The 20,760-nt window shown below is 41.4% G+C and overlaps 2 protein-coding genes across 6 annotated transcripts in view; one reads left to right on the plus strand and one right to left on the minus strand.

Annotated features, from left to right (window-relative positions):
• The first annotated feature begins 642 nt into the window (after positions 1-642).
• On the plus strand, positions 643-14,382 carry LOC117885887 (retinol dehydrogenase 10-like). The gene is made up of 5 exons (XM_034787416.1): positions 643-1,098; positions 6,798-6,896; positions 9,601-9,746; positions 13,078-13,209; positions 13,871-14,382. The coding sequence occupies exons 1-5, from the start codon at positions 643-645 to the stop codon at positions 13,986-13,988; spliced, it is 951 nt and encodes a 316-aa protein (XP_034643307.1). The 3' UTR covers positions 13,989-14,382.
• Positions 14,383-17,939: 3,557 nt separating this feature from the next.
• STAU1 (staufen double-stranded RNA binding protein 1) overlaps positions 17,940-20,760 on the minus strand; it is a 44,946-nt gene continuing 42,125 nt past the window's right edge. For all 5 annotated transcript variants that reach the window (XM_034787074.1, XM_034787073.1, XM_034787072.1 and 2 more), the window contains 2 exons: positions 19,681-19,766; positions 17,940-18,965 (listed from right to left, as the gene is read on the minus strand). In XM_034787074.1, the coding sequence (XP_034642965.1) occupies positions 18,878-18,965; positions 19,681-19,766 (174 nt within the window). In that variant the 3' untranslated portion in view covers positions 17,940-18,877. The remainder of the gene's footprint in view (positions 18,966-19,680; positions 19,767-20,760) is intronic.

The raw sequence follows: 20,760 nt of genomic DNA on the forward strand, positions 1-20,760 counted from the left end.
GGGCCTGGAGTTAAAGGGTCTGGTTTGTCCCTTCTCTAAGGCAGCCACACACCAGGACAGGTCTGGGTTGGTAAAGCCCCATCAAACAGGTCCTGTGCCCAGGCGGGCCTGAGACCACCGGGCGGGAGTCTGGGCAAAGACAGCAAAGAGAAAGTGTAACGGGTCCGAAAGCAGCGTGCCTGTTTCATTCCAGGCCAGTGCTTTGCACTAATGGCAGTTTTTGCGTCAAAAGCAGGCAGGACTCTGACATTTAGCACATCAGTGCAGTGGTTTCAGGGCAGCAACTGTGGCACTCAAGAGTTCAAGCTTGTGCAACGTTTCATAAATGAAACGCTCCCCAACTGTTACACATTCAGTAAATCCTTGAGCTGCAAATCTAAGGCCTGATCCTGCTGCAAGCTGCTGAGTGCTCTCCATTCCTGGTGAAGTCAATGAGAATCGAGGGCAGTTAGCACCTTGCAGGATCAGGCTTCTAATGCCTCCATTGTAGTACAGATCCCTCTCACTTATTGGTAGCGGTGGCAGGCCTGTATAATCTCTTAATCCAGCATTTCCCTATATATCCTTTCTGGACTGTGCTGACTGAGGCTTTCAGTACATTGGCGTTCCACAGACTGCTCCTATTTTAAAAGAAAAGAAACAATGGGTGTGCTTATAGATTTTCTGCTCCTCACAGCTAAAGTTGTGGGCTATATAATCCAGTCCCTTATGCGGTGGATAAAGAGGCCCACCGAGAAAAGAGTCACCAATGAAATATGTTTAATAACAGGTACGGCCAGTGCAAGAGGACTGGGTCGGCATTTTGCTTTAGAACTCGCCCAAAGAGGTGCGACGCTTGTCCTGTGGGATATAGACACAGATGGTAACGAAAAGACTGTGGTACAGGTGAGGGAGCTGGGGGCCAAGGCTTATGCTTACACCTGTGACGTGAGCCAGCGAGAGGACGTCTATAACACTGCAGAGAGAGTGCGTCGGGAGGTGGGAGATGTCACCGTCCTGATAAATAATGCTGGGGTTGTAGCAGGGAAACCAATCTTGAAGTGCTCAGATGAAATTCTGGAAGGGACCATGAAGACTAACTGCCATGCGCATTTCTGGGTAAGTGTCATTTAGTGCAGAAAACCAAGTATAAGATGATTGAGAGGCAGGGTGGCCTTATACGTCGGGCACAGGCTTGGAAGCAAGCGCCAGTTTCGGTTCCTTACTCTGCCTCTGACCTGCTGTCTAACCCTAGAGAAGTCACTTTACCTCAGTGTGCCTCTTTCACTTATCTGTTTATGCTCTTTATTAGAGACAAGGTGGATGAGGATGTTTTTTATTGGACCAACTTCTGTTAGTGAAAGAGACAAGCTCTTCCTCGGGTCTGCTCTTTGTGACTGGGACTGACTCTTACTTCTCACCCTCCAGCACGTCCTGAAGGCAACCGATATGGCCTATTTTAGACCAACCACAGAAGGGAACTATAGAGTCCAGAGCGGAGGGAGATGCAGCAGGGCCCCTCTACTTGGGAATTCACCCACCCCTTTATCCCTGAAGGCAAAAGTCTTGTCCTTCAGGACATGCTGGAGCAGAACCCATCCATTGTTCAGGGATTTGGGACAGGGTGGGTTCCCTGTATTTGGGTGCTGTTAATTCACTGTCTGACTTTGGACAGTGGGGTGTCTCAAGGAGAAGGAGGGGCTCAGAGTGGTGGGCTGAGGGGAAGGGGCAGTGCATCGCGTGCTGCTCCTATGGGCTCGCAAGTGATGGCAGCAGGAGGGCAGTGCATCACAATGGGGTGGAGGGGTGGGGCACTGGAGCCCCACCCACTCCAGTCCCCACAGTGGGGACGCTGTCACTGTCCAAGAGACCCGAGCTGCTGGACAGGAAGCGGTGCAGCAACTGGGTGCCCCCCAGCCACTGACCCCCAGTCCCGATCGCGCTGCACCACCCAGGCTGCCCAAGTCCGATGCCACAGGTCAGGCAATGCTGGTGATTAGAACCCTGTACGGTTGTATCCGCATCCAATCCACTTTCTGCAAAAATGGATATCCATTGATTTGCAGGGTTCTATAACTCATAGCATCCAGTTAGACCTTGAAGTGGACACATCCTGTTGAGACAAGCATCAGAAGGGGGATATTTACCACAATCTCTGCCTTCTAAATGGGTCCTGGCATCACATGGCCAGTTTAACATTTGAAATATTAGTTCCTTCTTAACCTTTTTGGAGACAGGTTGAGATTCTCTTTTCATTGGGAAGACCCCTCTACTCACTGCTGGAGTTCAATATTTGCAGTACAAGAAATTCCAAAGATTTGAGTCAAGGTTATCAATAGATCTCAAAGCACTTTGCAAAGTTGGATGAGCATCATTATCTCAGAAGGGAAAATGTCAGGTTCAGAGAAGTTAAGTGACTTGTCCAACGGCATACAAATGCAATGAAAAAACTGGGAATAGAATCCAGCTATTCGAGTCCGGTGCCCGATCCAGTCTAGATCACACTAGCAACTGTACTCCTTCAGGTCTGTATATTATTCTCTCCTTTTTAGACTAGGTGGTTAAACATTTTATTTGTCATTTTATTTGTCCAAGATGAAATTACATTTGGAGCAGCTATTCCCTAGCTAAAATTAAAAGCAATGGCAATCAGTCATTGTACTCCAAGGCTTGATAAGGTCACCAACAGAGAACAGAGATAACCCCCATTGATTAGTATTACTAGTTTGGTACCCACTGTGGTGGGTTTATACCTTCCTCTGAAGCATCCTGCACTGGTTATTGAGAGAGAGACAGATCAGATACAATGTGGCAAGCTTCTCATGCTCGTATTTTCTGAACCAAAACATTAGAAAATCAGAGCATTGAATCCAAACCCAGTAAATTATCACAACTTCCTACATGTGAGAATAGACTCCGTAATGGTTTATGATCAAATATTTTCCAGTTTACACTATGCAGAACATCAGGGTCCCATGGGATACAGTTCAGGAGTGGATTGATTTTTCTATTTTGGGTTCTCGCCAAGGATTGTCGTTATTTATTATTTGTATTACTGTATTATATTATTGGGGAGGGATAGCTCAGTGGTTTGAGCATTAGCCTACTAAACCCAGGGTTGTAAGTTCAATCCTTGAGGGGGCCATCTGGGGCAAAATCAATACTTGGTCCTGTAGTGAAGGTAGGGGCTGGATTCTATCCTTTCAGGGTCCCTTTCCAGTTCTATGGGATAGGTATATCTCCATATTTTTTTTTTATTATAGTAACATGTAGGAAGTCCAGTCTTGGACCAGGAGCCCCTTAGCTGCTGGACAAACAGAATAAAAAACTACAGTCCCTGATTCATTCATTACAAACTCTCAAACTCACCCTAAGCAGAGTCCAGGCAAATAAAAAAAAAATCCAGTTTTCCAAATCTATAAAACCAAAATTTTGAATTAGTTTTACTCAACATAAAAGTGTTAATTTATGGCCAAAGATTAAAGCAGATTGAATTTCCCAGGCTTTGAAGTCTTGATAAGATCCCTTTAAATATTTCTCCACTAAGTAATGACTCTTCCAAAGAGAAAGGCATCTGTCTCGCATGAGAACAATCTGTCTCATGAATGGCACACTCAGACATGCCTGCATCAGTGATTTTATATCCATAGATTCACCTTAGTCATGAGAACTGAATGGTCATCCATCTGTTGCAGAAGTACTTTGACAGAGAGGGCCACATGGCATCTGTGAAAACACACCGAAGGTATTTCTCAATCTGCATTGCTTGGGCAGTGCAAGCGCAGCTGTTCATGTTTAGAAAGGTCAGCCAAGCAGAGTGTTCCCATCCCATCCCTGTGATAACATATACGTGACAGGGTGGTTTCCAAGGTTGAACGCTGAGCTGCTTCCCAGAATTTCCCTGGTGAATGAAACCTCCTCTGGTGGCCAGGCTAAGATCAACAACTTGAAGGGATAGTGCAACACAGCACAGCAAGGGGGAAAGCTGAGGAACCCTCCCCATTCATGTCTTGGCTTCACATCTATGAGCTTTGAGAAGCAGAGTGATCTACTGGAACAAACAAAGGATTAGGAAGTGAGCAGTCCTGGGTTTCACATCCCATTGTGCTGATGACTCCCTCTATAGCTCTTACTTACGTAACCACTCCGTGCCTCAGTTTCTCTCTGTGTAAAATGAACATTGGTTCTGCTGAGTAACCAAATATAGCCATTTGGTTGCTCGGATCTACCAAGTTACAGGAAGCTTTAGCACAATTTGACTTGCCACACTGGTTTTTCAACCAACCAATCAGCCTATGTTTCATAATTGAGATTCTTGTGACAGCAGCCACATCAAAACCAAGCTGAAGAAAAGTATGTCCTGAAATCCTAGTGGATGGTTTAAGGATGTTATTTAAAATCTGACAAGAGTGCAAGAAGACATCCTGCAAATGTATGAACTAGGATATGAAAATATACCAATTCTCTACAGAGCTAGCCCGAAGAGAAACCCACATGAGGTATTCTGTGCTCACTCTCTCAGAGACAACCTAACCTATGCTGTTTCACCCCCCTCCTTATCTAGAGGGATCATATGGAGATAAAGTGCTGAGTGCATATAGGCGTTATGCAAAACATTATATTATAAAAATGCCCATTTAAATTCTGGTAACAATTATTGTTCAGTATGACTTATGTTTGTAGGCAGCTAATTCTGGAAAGTAGCTTATCAGCCAGGACTTGGGGAAATGAGGTCTGGATCCCCATTAATCCTGGTTTCACAGCACTGAAAGATGAAAAGACAATCAGAGGAAGGACATTTTAAGAGGATTGCAGTGAAAACTAATCAAGTTACACAGCAAAACCATCTCACATGTGCAACCAAAAAGGAACTTTAAATGGGCATCAGTGTTTCCTAAATTGGCAGGATAGGGAAAGTGGGAGGGCCTAGGATAATCAAACACATGAGACACAGCTATTTTGGCTGGATTTACTTAATCTCCCTGGGTAACATTCAGATATTTTCATAGAAATCTCTTTGGCTGGAGCAGTGTTTAAATATGGTTTCTTAACTCACTTTGGGTTGATTGTAGCAAGGCCCTTATGAAGGCAGAGTAAAGTTTGTAAGTGCATAATAAATGGTCAGAAGCCACTTCAGCTCCCATTGTTTTTCACTTTTGGATGCAGACAGAGCTCCTCTCTGAGAGATTCACTGGCTTCCAGCCAGCTTATGAAAGCTTTGCTGGATCCAGTCATTTATCAGTGCATTACCCAACAGAACACGTCTCCCAAGTGACAGCGGAGAGTTGTCAGAGTGCTCACTCTCTTGGCATGGATGCTTTTGGCACAGCACTACAAGGTAAAGATGCTTCTGGGCTGCATCTGCATTTAGCATTTTAGCTTTGTCTACATTAGAGGTGCTTGTTCTCCTGCCAGTGTCTCCCCACCAGTGGGAGCAATGATAGGAGTGGCTGCTGGCATTGGAACCACGCTATTGTCTAAGCCTGCGCAGAGAGGCTCTAGCCAACGGGATGGTTACAAGGCTGCTGGTGGCCTGAATTACACTGATGCTCTCATTGCTGTCCACAGTACGCTAATACTCTCAGAGCTCTACAACAGTGGTTCTGCAACGCAGAGGTCTTCCAGGGGATGCACATCAACTCATCTAGATATTTGCCTTGTTTTACAACAGGCTCCATAAAAAGCACTAGCGAAGTCTGTACAAACTAAAATTTCATACTATGACGTTATACTGCTCTAATATACTATACACTGAAATGTAAGTACAATATTTATATTCCAATAGATTTATTTTATAATTATATGGCAACAAGAAGAAAGTCAGCAATGTGTCAGTAATAGTGGGCTGTGACACTTTTGTATTTTTATGTCTGATTTTGTAAAGCAAGTAGTTTGTGAAGTGAAACTTGGGGGTACACCAGACAAATCAGACTCCTGAAAGGGGTACCGTAGTCTGGAAAGGTTGAGAGCCACTACTCTACAATCTGGGAAATCTTCATTGGCAGCTGAACATTAAAGGGATGTGTTTTCAACACTCTAAATGTGAACGCCCTGTACTGGCAGACTGTCATTCTTTTGCTCAAGTGCCCAAATAAAAGTTGTTAAAACAAGAAAAATGTCTGAGTTGCCAAAACTGACCACACTGGTTTCTGCAGGATCCTTAAGTGTTTAGCATGTAAATGGTCAACTGCTAGATACGGGCTTGAACCAGAACCCTGGATCTGAACTATCCCAAACTTGGATGGAGTGGAGATCAAAACAGCAGCTTTGGTCTCTATGTAATACAAGAAGCTAAACCAAAACCACAGGGCCAAACACCCCCAAACATTGGTCAAGTTCCAATCCAGGTTGTAATTTTACAGCTCAAGCCCATCTCTCCTAGCTGCCTCATGTTAAATCACATGCATCGGCGACTTAAAGCCATGAAAAAAATCTCTCATCTGAAATCAGCAACGCTGCTAAGGGGCTGTGTGGAATGTTCATAAAAATACACCCGTCAGCATCTTTACTGCACATTGGGAAAATCTCCATGCCGCTGCCAAATCAGAAACATGGACCATTCGGAATAAGGAAATTGCAAATGCCTAAAAATCATCTAGTCCACATAATGGAATAAGGGCGAGTAAAAGAAGCTGCTTCTCTGCAGTAATAGTTGAGCCATGAGTCTTTTAATCTGCAGCTAAGAATAGAAATAAACGTGTGTCCTAGCAGCGCATCAGCAAAACAGACCTTGGAGCTTTGTACCCACGCTCTTAGATATGCAAGTGTAATAGGCGAATGGTGCACATGAATAAGCTCTCTTCCTTCTATCCATACAGACTGTCAAGGCTTTCCTTCCAAGAATGATGGAGATGGACCATGGTCACATTGTGACGATAGCAGGATCCTTGGGCCTCTTTGCAACAGCTTGTATGGCGGTCAGTAGCTATGGATCACCAAAGTGTGTGCTTTCCTTTCACTCCCCCTCTCCTCAGCAGCTGGTGCTGCAGGCCCCCCCTCTCTCCCTGATTCAATCAGGGGTATTTATGGTATAAGTCATGAACAGGTCAAGTACTGTGATTTTTTGTTTCTTGCCCATGACCTGTCCATGACTTACTAAAAATACCCGTGATTAAATCGTAGTAGCCTTACTTTTCAGTTGTAATTAATTTCATTGGTGTTCCTCCCCCCCAAAATGTAGTTGATAAAACAGAAGGCATCACTAGGGAGGGGTGTAGGTTAGTGGCCCAAGCACAGCACTCCTGAGTTCTAATACCACCTCTTACACGGATTCTAGGGGGCCTTGGGCAAGCTACTTAATCCTTTCCAGCCTCAGTTTCCTTCTAGCTAAAAGGCAAAGAGTAATCATTACCTCTATCACAGGCACGTGGAAAGTGTTATGTCAGTATGGAGTTTCTTGTGGATTTCTAGACACATGGTCCTGTATTCCCAAATCTCAGCACCTTGTTTTTCCCATCTTTAAGATGGAGATAACAATGCATATCTACCTGTTAAAGCACTTTGGAACAGTCAGAATGAAATGCAAATGTTATAACCTAAGGCACCCAAATCCCATTGAAATTTAGTAGCATTTGGACACCTCGCTCTATCTGAAAACCTTTGAAAACCTCAGCCATAGTTTGTTGCCTTGTTTTCCTGAGACTGGGATGACCTTTGTTAAAGAGCTGGCATACATATGAAAATTCAATGTCAGCAATTGTCAGCTTTGGCAAGCACCCCGCTTATTTCCCCAGCATGTTTCAAATGTGTGTGTGTTGTGGAGTTCAGTCTACTATCCATATTAAAAACGTGGGGGGTTTATCACAATAGCTTATTGGTGCTAAAACCTCTAAACATGTTCTCAAGCTGTGAGGAGGGGACAAGTCAAGTGAGAGAGAAAATTACCTGGAATGTACAATAAAAATAGGATGTTAAATGCTAATGGAAAGGCTGTCAGAAGCAACAAGGTAAAGGATGGAAAATGGGGTCCCTGAAATTAAGAAAAACCAACAGATCATTTTCCTTCATTATAAATATGGGGGTTTTATGCATCTGTTTAAAGTGCAAGGACAATATTTATTAGGCATTTGCAAAGTATTACAGGAGCAGTATTAATGCAGAGGTTGGATTTTAAAAAGCAAGAACAATGGTGTAAATGCACCTCACTTCTCAGGTCTGCACTGACCTGATTTGTACGGGGAAGTGAAGCTCACAATTGTGCACACTTTTTGCAAGCAAAACTGCACATCTAAGTGCTATGAAAACCTGGCTCTGAGTTGGATCCAAGCCAATGGAAAGACTCCCCTTGGGTTTTAGATCACATCCTTAGCTCATTGGCACCTGCAGTTTATCAGCAGGCATTGCTAGTAAAAGGCATTTATCCAGGGGCAAAGACAGACATTATCCTGGCTCAAAAAGATGGAGGAGATTATAGAACAATATGGTGACTCAGAAAGGAGTTTAAATCAGAGGTAAAAAGGAAAAAAGTGTTTTGAGTACAGCCAAACTCACTGAAACATATGACAGCCTCCTTGTGTCCCATTTACTGGGGACCATCATTTGGCTCATAAGATTGTTACCTCTTTTTGACCTGAGTAACTAGTCAAAGCTCAGGCCCAGAGGATGTTCCAGCAGTGAACAGAAATTGATGTTGGAATCTGGTGCTTTCTTTGATGCTTTTAAAAAAAATTAAAAAAAAAAATCAAGCAGTGTATAAAGTCCTGTTTCTCCTAACACAAGAGGAGCTGAAAAACGGGATAGTTTCTCTGTTTACAGCCTCAAGCTTCTTTATCCAGCACCAGAAGTCCCTTCTCTAGTTTCTTCCAGGGCTCTCACTCTCTCCCAGTACGTCTTGCTTCAATTTCTGTGCTTCGGTCTCCCCGTGTGTTCTCAGTTTCTGTCTGCACTTCAGTTTGTCCCACCCACCCATGTTTAAACATTACCCTGTCAAACCCCCCCACCCACAGGGGCCGGCTTCCTCCTTTCCCAGGGGGTGCTCAACCCCTGCCCAGTCCCAGGCCCCACCCCCACTCCACCTCTTCCTCCAAGCTCCCGCCCTGCCTCTTCCTGCCCAGTTCCACCCCTCCCTGAGCACGCCATATCCCCGCTCCTCCCCCTCCCCCCAGCACCTCCTGCATGCCGCAGAAGAGCTAATTGCGGTGGGGCGGGAGGTGCTGGGAGGGAAGGAGGGGGAGCAGTTGATCGGCAGGGCCGCCAGCGGATAGGAGTCACTGGGTGAATTGTGGGGGAGCCGGCTGCAGGTGCGTGCCAAGCCCCCACTAATTTCCCACATGGTGGTAGTTTTGGGGCAGACTCCATTATGCCTTGTTTTAGGTGGGGCCTCTTAGCTGTTTCTTAAAGGGTGCATCACATCCATCACAGTTTCAATAAGATTTTAATTCAATCCATAACAATATTGAAAGGTGGCATGTGGAAAACTAAGCGGGTCACAAGAGTCTCTGTTTTCAGCATAGGTTCACTGGAATGCTTTGGTTCAATGAGCAAACCTGCTCTGTGCAGAGAAGCCAGCCTCCGGCGCTCCCGTAGCTAAGCTAGCAATTGCCATCTAATACCTGGGAGTGTTTCCAGGAGGAACAAGCCTACCCCCACCTACCACTAGCCAAAGCCTCTCATTGTCTGCAGGATTACTGTGCGAGCAAGTTTGCAGTAGTTGGATTCCATGAAGCGCTTAGCCATCAGCTGAAAGCCAAGCAAATCAATGGAGTGAAGACTACCCTGGTGTGCCCCTATCTTGTCGACACAGGCATGTTCACTGGATGTAGAATCAGGTAAAACCATTTACATTCGACTCATTCGCAGACATATCACACCTGTCCAGCTGCACACTGGGGTCAGTTCCTCAGTTGTTAGGGAACCTGAAAGAACACCACCAACTGACTTTATAGACAACTAGAATCAGCAGACACCCCCAACGTTTAGCCTTGCAGCAACTCTGCCCTGGTTCAGCCGCTCAGATAATGGAGCAATTAAACTCTCCTTTAATTAGCCTAGCGTACTTGTCCCTTAATATTACTGAATTATAGCAGTTTGGATCACTAGTGTATAACACCGACATTTTTTTAAGAAAGGGCAGACAGCAAAATCAGAAGGTAAAGCTGGCATCTCTTGATAAAAGTAAAGAGAACTTGTAAAATCCTTACCTACAAAAATGAAAATAGGAACCATCCTTTCTCTGAGGGATGGATGCAAATGAGAGCTTATGTAAGAAGAATCAGGCTAGAAATGGATCGTCTAGAATGATTGGACATGACCAAGAAACCAGGGGAAAATTGTAGCAAACTTTGGCAATTCTAAATTGCAGGAGCTGTCAATACTCACATGTTCCCTCATTAACAAAACACTTCAAACTAGAGTGAACCTACTGGATAATGATACACTCACATGAAAATAAAGAGTACCTTCCTGTCAGAGAGGGAGGAACCCTATACTGAAATAGATTTCTCCATTTATAAGATCAGATCCACATTATAGCACAGGACCAGCAGAAAGGATGCGCTTCTTGTATTACTGACTCTACCACTTTGAGATCTTGGACAAGTCACTTAGCTTCAAGTTTACCTATTTTCACAATCACAGGAGCATTAATTGCAAAACACTTGGAGGCCCCTGGGTGCCAGGTACTAATTTTGTGCAAAGATTTCTATTAATGAAGTAGCCTGTATAGAATTTGCAAAGAGTGCATGATTCTCTGACCAGGGGGATTGGGCCTGAATATCGCAGGATATGAGAATAAAAAATTCCAGGTGATGAAACACTACAGGGTATATAGTATTTCCTCTCCCTCCCCTCCGAAGTAATGTCATAAGCCAAAAGGTGACATACCTTTTAGGTGTGTTTTGCAGGGTTAGGGGCTGGAGGTAGGCCTCCCCTCTCCAGCCACGCTCACGTATAACTGAATTTTAATGCTGAGCTCCCAATTCATCTGTCCAAAGAGAACGAGCTCCCAGTAGACCAGAACTCAACTAATGTGGAGATGTTCAAAACAAAAACTACAGCTCGGGTACGAGACCCTCACGTATGGCTTTTCTGCACTACAAGCGCTATAGTGGTACAGGTGCAGCTAATCCACTGTCGTGTAAGACACTTGTTACCGTGATGGAAGGGGTTTTTCAGTCACTGTAGTATCCACTATTCAAGAAGCAGTAGCTAGGGTGATGGAAGCATTCTTCTGCCAACCTAGTGGTGTCTATCCCAGGGCTTAGGGCAGCTTAATTGCATATCATGGATCACTTGCAGGTTTAAAGTAGTGTAAATGGTGATTTTTCTGTAACTTGAAGTCTTTAAACCATGATTTGAGGACTTCAGTAACTGAGCCAGAAGTTAGGGGTCTATTTCAGAATTGGTGAGGTTCTGTGGCCTGCCATGTGCAGGAGGTCAGACTAAATGATCACAATGGTCCCTTCTGACCTTAAAGTCTATGAATCTATCTCGGGGGGTGAATATCTCACCCCCCTGAGCGACATAGCTAGGTCAATCTAAGATTCAGGTGTAGACCAGACCTCAGATAGTAAACCTATAGTCATGACTATGGAGCACTACTCACAAATGTGCACTGTGCTTAATGTTGGTCATTAAATTAAAACTAAACTGACTTTGGATAAACAGCTTACAAAAGGACCAGATTCAGCATGCAGTACAATTCCATTAAAAAAAATAATCAATGGCATTGCAATTGAGAGAGTTGCAATCAACTCCTACCTTTGGCCCAGTTTGTCAGGGTGCATCACCTTAGGTAAATCAGGCAACTCTCTTTCTTGCCGGAATGAAGCCAGACTCCCAGAACAATGCAGAGTTGGTCTGCAGAAGCAATGCTTTAGAAAAAGAGATCACATGACACTGTTCTAGTTGAGAGTCAGCACCTACAACACTTGGAATGGAACTAGCATTACTACACACATTGAAAGGCTCACTAAAAATGACAGAGTCCTGTGGCACCTTTAAGACTAACAGATATATTTGAGCATAAGCTTTCATGGGTGAATGCCACGAAAGCTTATGCTCCAACACCTCTGTTAGTCTTAAAGGTGCCACAGGACTCTGTTGCTTTTTACAGATCCAGACTAACACGGCTACCCCTCTGATCCTTAAAAATGACAGTTACCTTTGATGTTAGCATAATATAAAGAACTCCGCAATTATTGCTAGTAATCCTCACCAGGAGCCAGAATTGTTTAAATTCATTTAAGCCAGGAGCACTTGACGTTGTACATCACCAACAAGGGTGATATCTGAGCTAATACAGTCAAAGCTTTATCGGGCATGTTGGGGGGCTGCCTGTTAGTCAAAAATTCTAGTTAGCTAAGAGTTATACTGACCCCTGGAATACCAATTTTCAAAGAATTAGAATACAATCAAATGAATAAAGTATAAAATAGTATACAGGTACTCACCAATCCAGTAGTAGTACTGCACCGCAGAGTGGTTGGTTTCTTGAAGCACTTAGGTGTATACAGGTAAAATTTTCTATACAGTAGGTTATCTTAGGACACTACATATCACTAGGGGCAGTGCATGGCGTTCACCCAGATCACTAAAAATACACTTCACTAAAACTATACTGAACATAATTTAATCTTTGGTGATTCAGAAGGCACTTCCGGATCTTGCAGTGCATCAGTCATCATTATCAACCTCAATCATCATTGTAGATGTAGGTAGTGTAGGAGATTGGGCTGAATCTGTAAGGATTCTGATACACCCTGAAAGTGGCTTTTTTGAATAAACCCCTGATATCAGCTTGTGTGTCTTCTGCCTCTTCTGCATAAAAATAGAGTGCAGAATGTGCAATTGCATAACCTCCTGGGCAGTATACTAGTCCCGGTTACTAGACTGAAGATTTGTATTGGGAGGTATCAGAAATGCCGGTTAAAAGAGCTTTCTGGTTGATAAAGTGCAGGATAACACAGCTTTTACTGTAATTAGAACAGGTTAGACACCTTGGTTTATGAACTCCCCTGGCTCTACCTAATATGGTTTAAAAGGAAAGGGTTGACACTTTTCCTTTATGCAGTGGGGGTTTCAGAAGGGTTATACAGAATCTAATTTTCCCCAAATTACTGATTTCTCTCTTAATGAAACATTTACCAATTGTTTTTCTAGGCGAGAGCTGGCTGCTCTTCTCTCTCCATTAAAACCAGATGACTGTGTGAAGATAGCAATGAAAGGAATACTGAATAATCAGCCCATAATATGTATCCCCAGAGTAATGTACTTTGCAGTAGTTTTAAAACAGTAAGTATTTCCACTCAGGGAATTGCAGCTGCGTAAATTCATTTTGTTGGTACTGTTTCAAGATGCACTTAAAAGTGAAATAATTGGCTGTGGTGTTATCGGACTGTCCCAAAATGGCTAGAACATTCAGCTTTAATAGAAAAGTGTATCAGAAGGTTCTTGGCCTTACATAGGGCCGGGGTCTGCTACTTCGGAAACCATGTTCTTTCCACTGCAAAAGAGATTGTTTTAAATATGCAAGACACTACACCTACATCTTATGTTTGAAATAGCAAAGACCATGGAGGTAAGATACTCTGTCAAAGGCTTCTTCAGATTGTCAGCTACATTACATTTAATGTTCAACATATCTATTAGCAATTTGGGGAATATGTTCTGAGATCTGACAGGGAGAAGATGGATTGTTTAATATGTTATAGCTTTTCCACCATAATCTTATACAATTTTAGTATTTTAGAATAGTATTAGTAACATACAAGATTTTTTTTCTTTCTTTGGATGGAGAAGGTAGCATAGATATCCTCTGAGGTAAGTTTTGTTCACTTTTCAATACATTATTTAGATCTAGTCCACAGATTGAATCAAGGCCCTAAAAGAATTAATTGAATAATGATCTGAGAAAATTAACATCTTTTCCTAATTACTGAAACTTTATTTCCAGCCTCCTTCCATGGGATGTTCAAGTTCTTGTTCACAAGTTTTTGGGTATTGATAAGTGCATGCATCCATTCATTAGACAAAGGGAAGCGAAACGCCATCTTGTAGCAACAGGAAGATGAAGATTGGTACTTGCACGGATTTATTAACAGCTTCTGGAACACTTTCTTAATCTAAACCCAACTGGGAAAACCTGGTGAATAAACTCACTTCAATGTAGAAACACTTAAGGTAGCATCTTATTTTGATCCATACTTTATCTTTTGGTCTATGTCTACAGGCTTTCAGGAGAATTCTGACAACACCAAGCATTTATGTAATAGCTACTACACAGAAGGGGGAGGGCTAGATGAAGGATATAAATACATGCATCAGCACTTGATGCTTGGTTCCTTCACTGCACATAGGCACTTCTGAAAATCCCATCCTTTAGTCTTTATGCATTAGAGCAGGAAGAGATCAGGTCTTCAACTTTGCTCCACAAGCTGGAGTAGTATTTTGTCCCAAAGTCCCAGGAGATGGCAAGGAGATGAGGAGAATAGAAGTCCTTCCAGGAATTTTTTTTTTTTTTTTAATTGTTTTCTAGACTTCTTGGCCACCACACTATAAAGAGGGGGAGGGGACATGTATTTTCAGACATGCTTCCCTTAGCTCCTTTTGGATGGGAAGTTTTATGCTGTATGTTCTCAGCTGGGGATATGATTAAGGGGCATGGGAAAGAATCCCCTTGTGGAGCTGGATGACTTTTGAATTTTAAGTTATGAGAAACAGGAAAATTTAAAAAAAATCATTTCCCCCCACCTTGTTTTTTATCAGCTGTATCCCCTTGGTTGTGCGGATATTCCATTAGAAAGCTGGGATAATCTTACAGGATGGCTGCTTGAATGCTCATTTTAGGACTTTATAAGAATATCTTAGTCTAATTGGGACCCAGGGTCCTTGTTAGTTAAAGCTAGGTGTCTGGTAAATACATGCTTGTTTTGTGATGTGGATAGATGCTGTGTCAGGGGAAGATCCTCCCATCTCCGAGACAGTCCCTTTCCCTGGGAACAGACTAGACAATTCTGTTTTAGTTGCTTCCTGGACAGACTTCACAGGTGGAACATTTGTTTATACATGTGCCACACCCTGCTGCTGTGAGGCAGGGAGAGCTGACGGTTCCAGACATCACTGGTCTGCTCTGAAGTTTGGAGGAAGGGACCCTAATCTAAAGCTGCTCCCATCCCAGTAGTTTGTAGGATTTGTGCCTAAAGGCAATGGCTGAAGAGGGAGTGCTTGCCTCAGCTGAAGGCAGACCACTTGGGGACAAGAGGAAGAGACATAGCTGAGCAGATAGGTCGTCTCAGTTCCACTGCACAGGAGGCAAACCAGTGCTGTGGATTAGAGTATGAAACACAGATGCCATTTATAAATGTTAGCAGACTCACTGTGAAGCTTGCCTTAAGTGTGTGTTTTGATTTCGATGCTGAAAGTTGGTGTAAATTGAACTTTCTCACCTACCTCACAGGGATGTTGTGAGGATTAGTGTCTGTACAGTACTAAGAACATGTAAAGTGCTATACAAATGCCATTACTACTATGTGAGAGAAAGCAAAGACTGAAAAGAAAGATCACTGTCTCAACTGCTGTTAGTGTAATTGTTCCGAGACTGATGGATAGAACAGGACTAGATATTTTAAATGTTAGATTTTCCTTACACTCAGTTGCGATTTGAAAGGCACACCCAGTACAATAGAACCTCAGTTATGAACGCCAACGTTAAGATCTGACCAGCAGCACACACCTCATTTGGAACTGAAGTACACAATCAGGCAGCTGCAGAGACTAAAACAAGCAAATACAATACAGTGCTGTGTTAAACGTAAACTACTAAAAAAATAAAGGGAAAGCAGCATTTTTCTTCTGCATAGTACAGTTTCAAAGCTGTATTAAGTCAATGTTCAGCTGTAAACTTTTGAAAGAACCACCATAAGGTTTTGTTCAGAGTTATGAACAACCTCCATTCCCGAGATGTTTGTAACTTGGAGGTTCTACTGTATGACTAAATTGCATTATTTTTCGGTCTGCAAAGCTTATCCCCTTGTTGAACGTTCATTAGGTTCTGGGACACTGATATTGTTATAGTCAGTAACCCTAAACTTAAGACAAAAGGATAAACCCAGGAAGATTATCCATTTGCTAGACTGTTTGATTAATGAGAGCAGAAAAGGCTCCTGGACTGGTTCCACTGTGTCAAAATCTCCCATTGCATGAAAAAATTACTAAAACCAATTAAGCCAAGAGTCTGATGCAAAGGCATGTTTTTAGAACTTTAAATCTTGCAGTCTGCTTGTATGAGGCTCATTAGCAAAAATAAGACTTACCAGGATTATAGACTTGCACTGGGATTTTTACTTCAATGGAAGGAGTTTGGCCAGTGGTGAACACTGTACATTTTAGTCATGTGCACACATGTTTTTAGGGATCTAAGAGGATCAAAGCAATAGGAGTTTAGCATAGAGAAAAGTCAGAGGCAGTGTTGCCTAGAGGATACTGAACAGGGATTCAGAAAACTTGGGTTCTATTTTCAGATCTGCTACTAGCCTGCTGGGTGATGTTGGGCAAGTCACTTCACCGCCAAGCACCTCAGTTTCTCCATCTGTAAAATGGGGATAATGATATGGCCTCCTTTGTAAAGCACTGAGATCTACTAATGGAAAATGCTATATAAAAGCTGGGTATTTATTATACACTTGTCCTATCCTACTCTGCATCAAGAGTAGACTAAATACAACATAAAACCCAAGCAATAACGTAACAAAGCAGCTCAAGTGAGTACAGCTCCAGGTGGAAAAAAAACAGCTCTCCTTTTGCACATTCTTGGCCCCACCTACCACCCACCTCCCCAATAATTTGATGTCCTGTTTTCTGGCTTTGACTCCAGGCTACTTGGGCCAGGGACCTTATCCTGTGTCTAATGTACCACATACAACTATGGTGCTAGTGCCTATAGGAATGGATTAGGTATTTGATAGTATAGACATTTGATATTTTTATGCAGTTTTGTTAAAAGTTCACGTGGAGCACTGTAATACCTCAACAGCTACACAAGCCAAGACAGCCAGAACTGTTGGCTGTCCGGTTCAGCTTAGTGAGAAGAGAGTTAACCAACTGCAGAATAGAGACTTATGGTGACCACCTGCACCATCATTCAGGTTTTCCATTATAAACGATTTTCCAGGGAATTTCTAAGTTGGTTGTAAGAATTTGCAATACAGAGTCTCAGCCTAGCAAGTCTTTTTTTTTTTTAATTTTTAAATTTACAGCATTTTAGTTCTACAAATGTAAAAAAACTTTACAATGCTTTTTGCACTTATAATGATCAAAAACAACTTTGATTTAATAAAAAATTTGGTAAGCAGTTAGTATGGCCTAATTGCTTAATAATGTGAACAAAATAAGGTTTAATATGGCCGAGACATTTAACTTTGAATAAACAGCATGTGCAGTAACTGCTTTTCAGAAGAACATTTACTTCACATACTGCATGTAGATATTTAGGAAGAGCTGCTACAGGTTACCAGTTAAATATACATTTAAGGTAGTTCACATCCAAATGTTACACTGTTGTGTGTCAGTCTATGGTGCCAATTCTTGCTGCTAGAGGGAAGGTTTTGGGTGTTTAAGTAGTACCCCCAAAAAATTACTCTGTGCAAAGCTAAGATTATGACACAAATTACAAGCAAGCAAGAAAACTTAAAAGTAGAGATCTAAGTATTGATATCATTTCAATCTGCTATGCATGTTGCTTTTCAAAATCATGTTATAATTTTGAAAGACTCCCATTAATGTCTTTAAGCTAGACATTGTGGCACCAAAGACAGAGTGTACCCATATTACTTTTGAATTTCCTTGACCTAGCCAGTTTGTCACAACCTCCACATTACTAAAAAGTAGTTATTTATAGGTTATTGATTAACCATTGTACAGTTACTTCATAGTTTTACATTACAGCCCGTACTATATCACAAGCATTACAAATCCTATCAAAAAGGAGCCCCAGTAATGGCATACAAGAATAAATTAACCAAAAATTTTTTAGTATTACCATTTATTTGAGACAAACACTACGTTTTACTTACATTCCATGGGGAGAAAAAATTCCAGCGTAAACAATGAACTGAAGCAGTACTTAACTTGCAAGGCTATCGTGCTTTACCTGGACCATATGCAAAAAACTTATTGCACACAGAATTGTGCGCAATAACACAACATCAAAAGCAACACAGTTTATATATAAACATAGGTAATTTTTTTCAGCCCTACATGGAGATGTAATTAAACAGTATAAAGCACTCAAGGAAAATCAATCTGCAGTTTTATATGCACTACATTGAGATCATATCCTGTAATGTAGTGAGTTGTGTGCCACTATATATATATATATATATATATACACACACACAATCTTTAAAACATAGATCAGAGATTATTTAAACTCCTGTTGCATTCAAGTCCGCCATCCCCCTCAAGAAAACTAGAAATTAATCAAAAATCAAACAAAGTTTAAAATTCCTAAAATGTTTAATTCATACAACCGTTTTGAGAATTAAGTTAAGTTTGCCAAAGTCCTTGACTTTTTTTTTTTTTATTATTATTAAATGGAGGGCACACAATTTGTTTCCAATGAAACTTTGCTATTTCAATAAAAACAAAATAACCACATACATGGATATGATCTTCCCAAGTTAGTTCACAGATAACATCAGTCTCAGAAGACAAAGTTTCTAAACTGTGCTATTGTTCTAGATACAATTAAGAAACTTTTAAATGAAAAATTTATAGTGTCATTTCAATCAAAACAGTATCATGAAACTAAAAATTTATCACTTTGAAGAAAAAGCAACGGTTATGATTTAGATACTACAGTAGGTTGGAAAGACTGTAGCACTCTAAAACAGTTAGGTTACATTAATAGGAAGCATTTGATTTTCTCTGGTGCTTTCAGGTTTGGGTCCAGTCAAAAGCCTTTTCAGGCAGTGCTGTCCAGTGTTTGTCCCAAAGTGTTTGAGTTAGCCGGTTTGAGGAGAGGGTCACTTTCCATTTCTTGTTTCACACATCTAGAAATGAGAAACACCATGTTACTCAGAGGATCCTCCTGTAATGCTATTTTCACTAACATTAACTGTCTTGACACAGAGGATTTTATATTCACATGAAAAAATAATTCACGTGAACCATAATGTTTTTTCTAAATTGACAGAAAGTGTGCTGCCAGTGCCACAATTTAATTAGCTCAAACTTCTTGCAAAAGAATGTTACTTTGATCAGCAAAGGCAATTCATTTACAGTTCCAGAAGGGTGACAATTCAGATGACAGTAAGCTGCCTAACCTGGATATTCTGTTTATGGTTCCATATTTAGAAGACTTTCTGAAAAAATGAACTACTAAACATTTGTTAAAGCAAGTGGGAAAGAGTAATAGATTCATGGAGCATAAGACCAAGAGAGACAATCAGATGATCTAGTTAGACTACCTGTATATATCACGAGCCATGACATTTCACTCAATTACCCCTGTATTGAGCCCAATAACTTTTCTTTGGCCTGTCATAAAAATGTCCAAGCTTAGTCATAAAACTTGCTCTCTCGCCTTTACCAAGATGATATAGTTTGATATTTAAAGTATCCTGGCCAAAAAACCCAAAGACAAACAAACCAACCAGCCTTACAACATTTTATTTGCCTGAGGTAAGACTGTCCTTAAAAGGTCACAGCTGCTTTTACTTTACTGCAAGGGAAAAATATTGGCCAGAATTAATTTCTTTCACTCACACAGACATTGGTCCATTTCCTTGTCGTGGCATCTCTGTACTTTGTTGGTCCAACTCAGACAGCAACTTTAAAATGTTCAGTGCAGCCTAAAGAAAAAAGAGACAGCATTTAGGGTTTTTAATGTTCATGCTCTCTGTATGCGTGTCTATATATCTCCTCTATATTTATTCCACCCTATATGCATCCGAAGAAGTGGGCTGTAGTCCACGAAAGCTTATGCTCTAATAAATCTGTTAGTCTCTAAGGTGCCACAAGTACTCCTGTTCTTTTTAGGGTTTTTAATGTGTCATTTCTTTTAGTTCATTTGGGGAAAACAGGACTAAAGGCCAACCTGAAACTGGGTATCAAAGTAAAGCCAAGTCAATTTTTTTCCCTCCAGTGTAGTTAGTAGTGAGGAAGGATGAAGGTTTCAACTTCTAAGAGCATCTTGTAGCACTATACAGTAGCAGGATGCTGTGGCTTTTGGTTTCCTACTGCATTTGTTCTTAGGGGATGGAACAATGGATCCAGCAGTGCCAAACATGACCACCACCACTGGCCTGATACTCGTGTCATTAAAGAGGCCATTACCAATTCTTTATTTCTAACCATATTGACACTAGGCACAGATGGTTAAAATATCGATACAAATATAGGTATGGTGTGATTACTATTTAACAGACTATGCGTATTTTGTCACTATGTGACAAACAGGTCATATCTTCTGGGCTGAACTGAAAAAGATTTTACAGTAATTTGATTAGGATCAGGCTTGGACTATTCTCTTTTTTTAAACAATTATTTTTGGTTTAATATTAACCTTAAAGGTTAGTTATGTAATAGGCATCAATTAAAGATAAATATATGAACATGTGCAAGAGACAAAATTATTTCGTAAGGCTGGTCTCAAAGTTTCTTCCCCAAATTTACAGCTTTTCCTGTTACATCTGTTTGTATGCCTAATCTTATATACATTCTTTGAACAAGATGGGTAGATATCTATGAATACTTCAAAGTGAAGACATAAGACAGGTTAAAAAGAAATCTCTAGAAATTTTTTTTAAAAATTATAAAAAGCCACTATAAAGAATCCAAGTATAA

This window comes from Trachemys scripta, chromosome 12 (genome assembly GCF_013100865.1).
Source record: "Trachemys scripta elegans isolate TJP31775 chromosome 12, CAS_Tse_1.0, whole genome shotgun sequence".
In the NCBI taxonomy this organism is placed as follows: Eukaryota; Metazoa; Chordata; order Testudines; family Emydidae; genus Trachemys; species Trachemys scripta.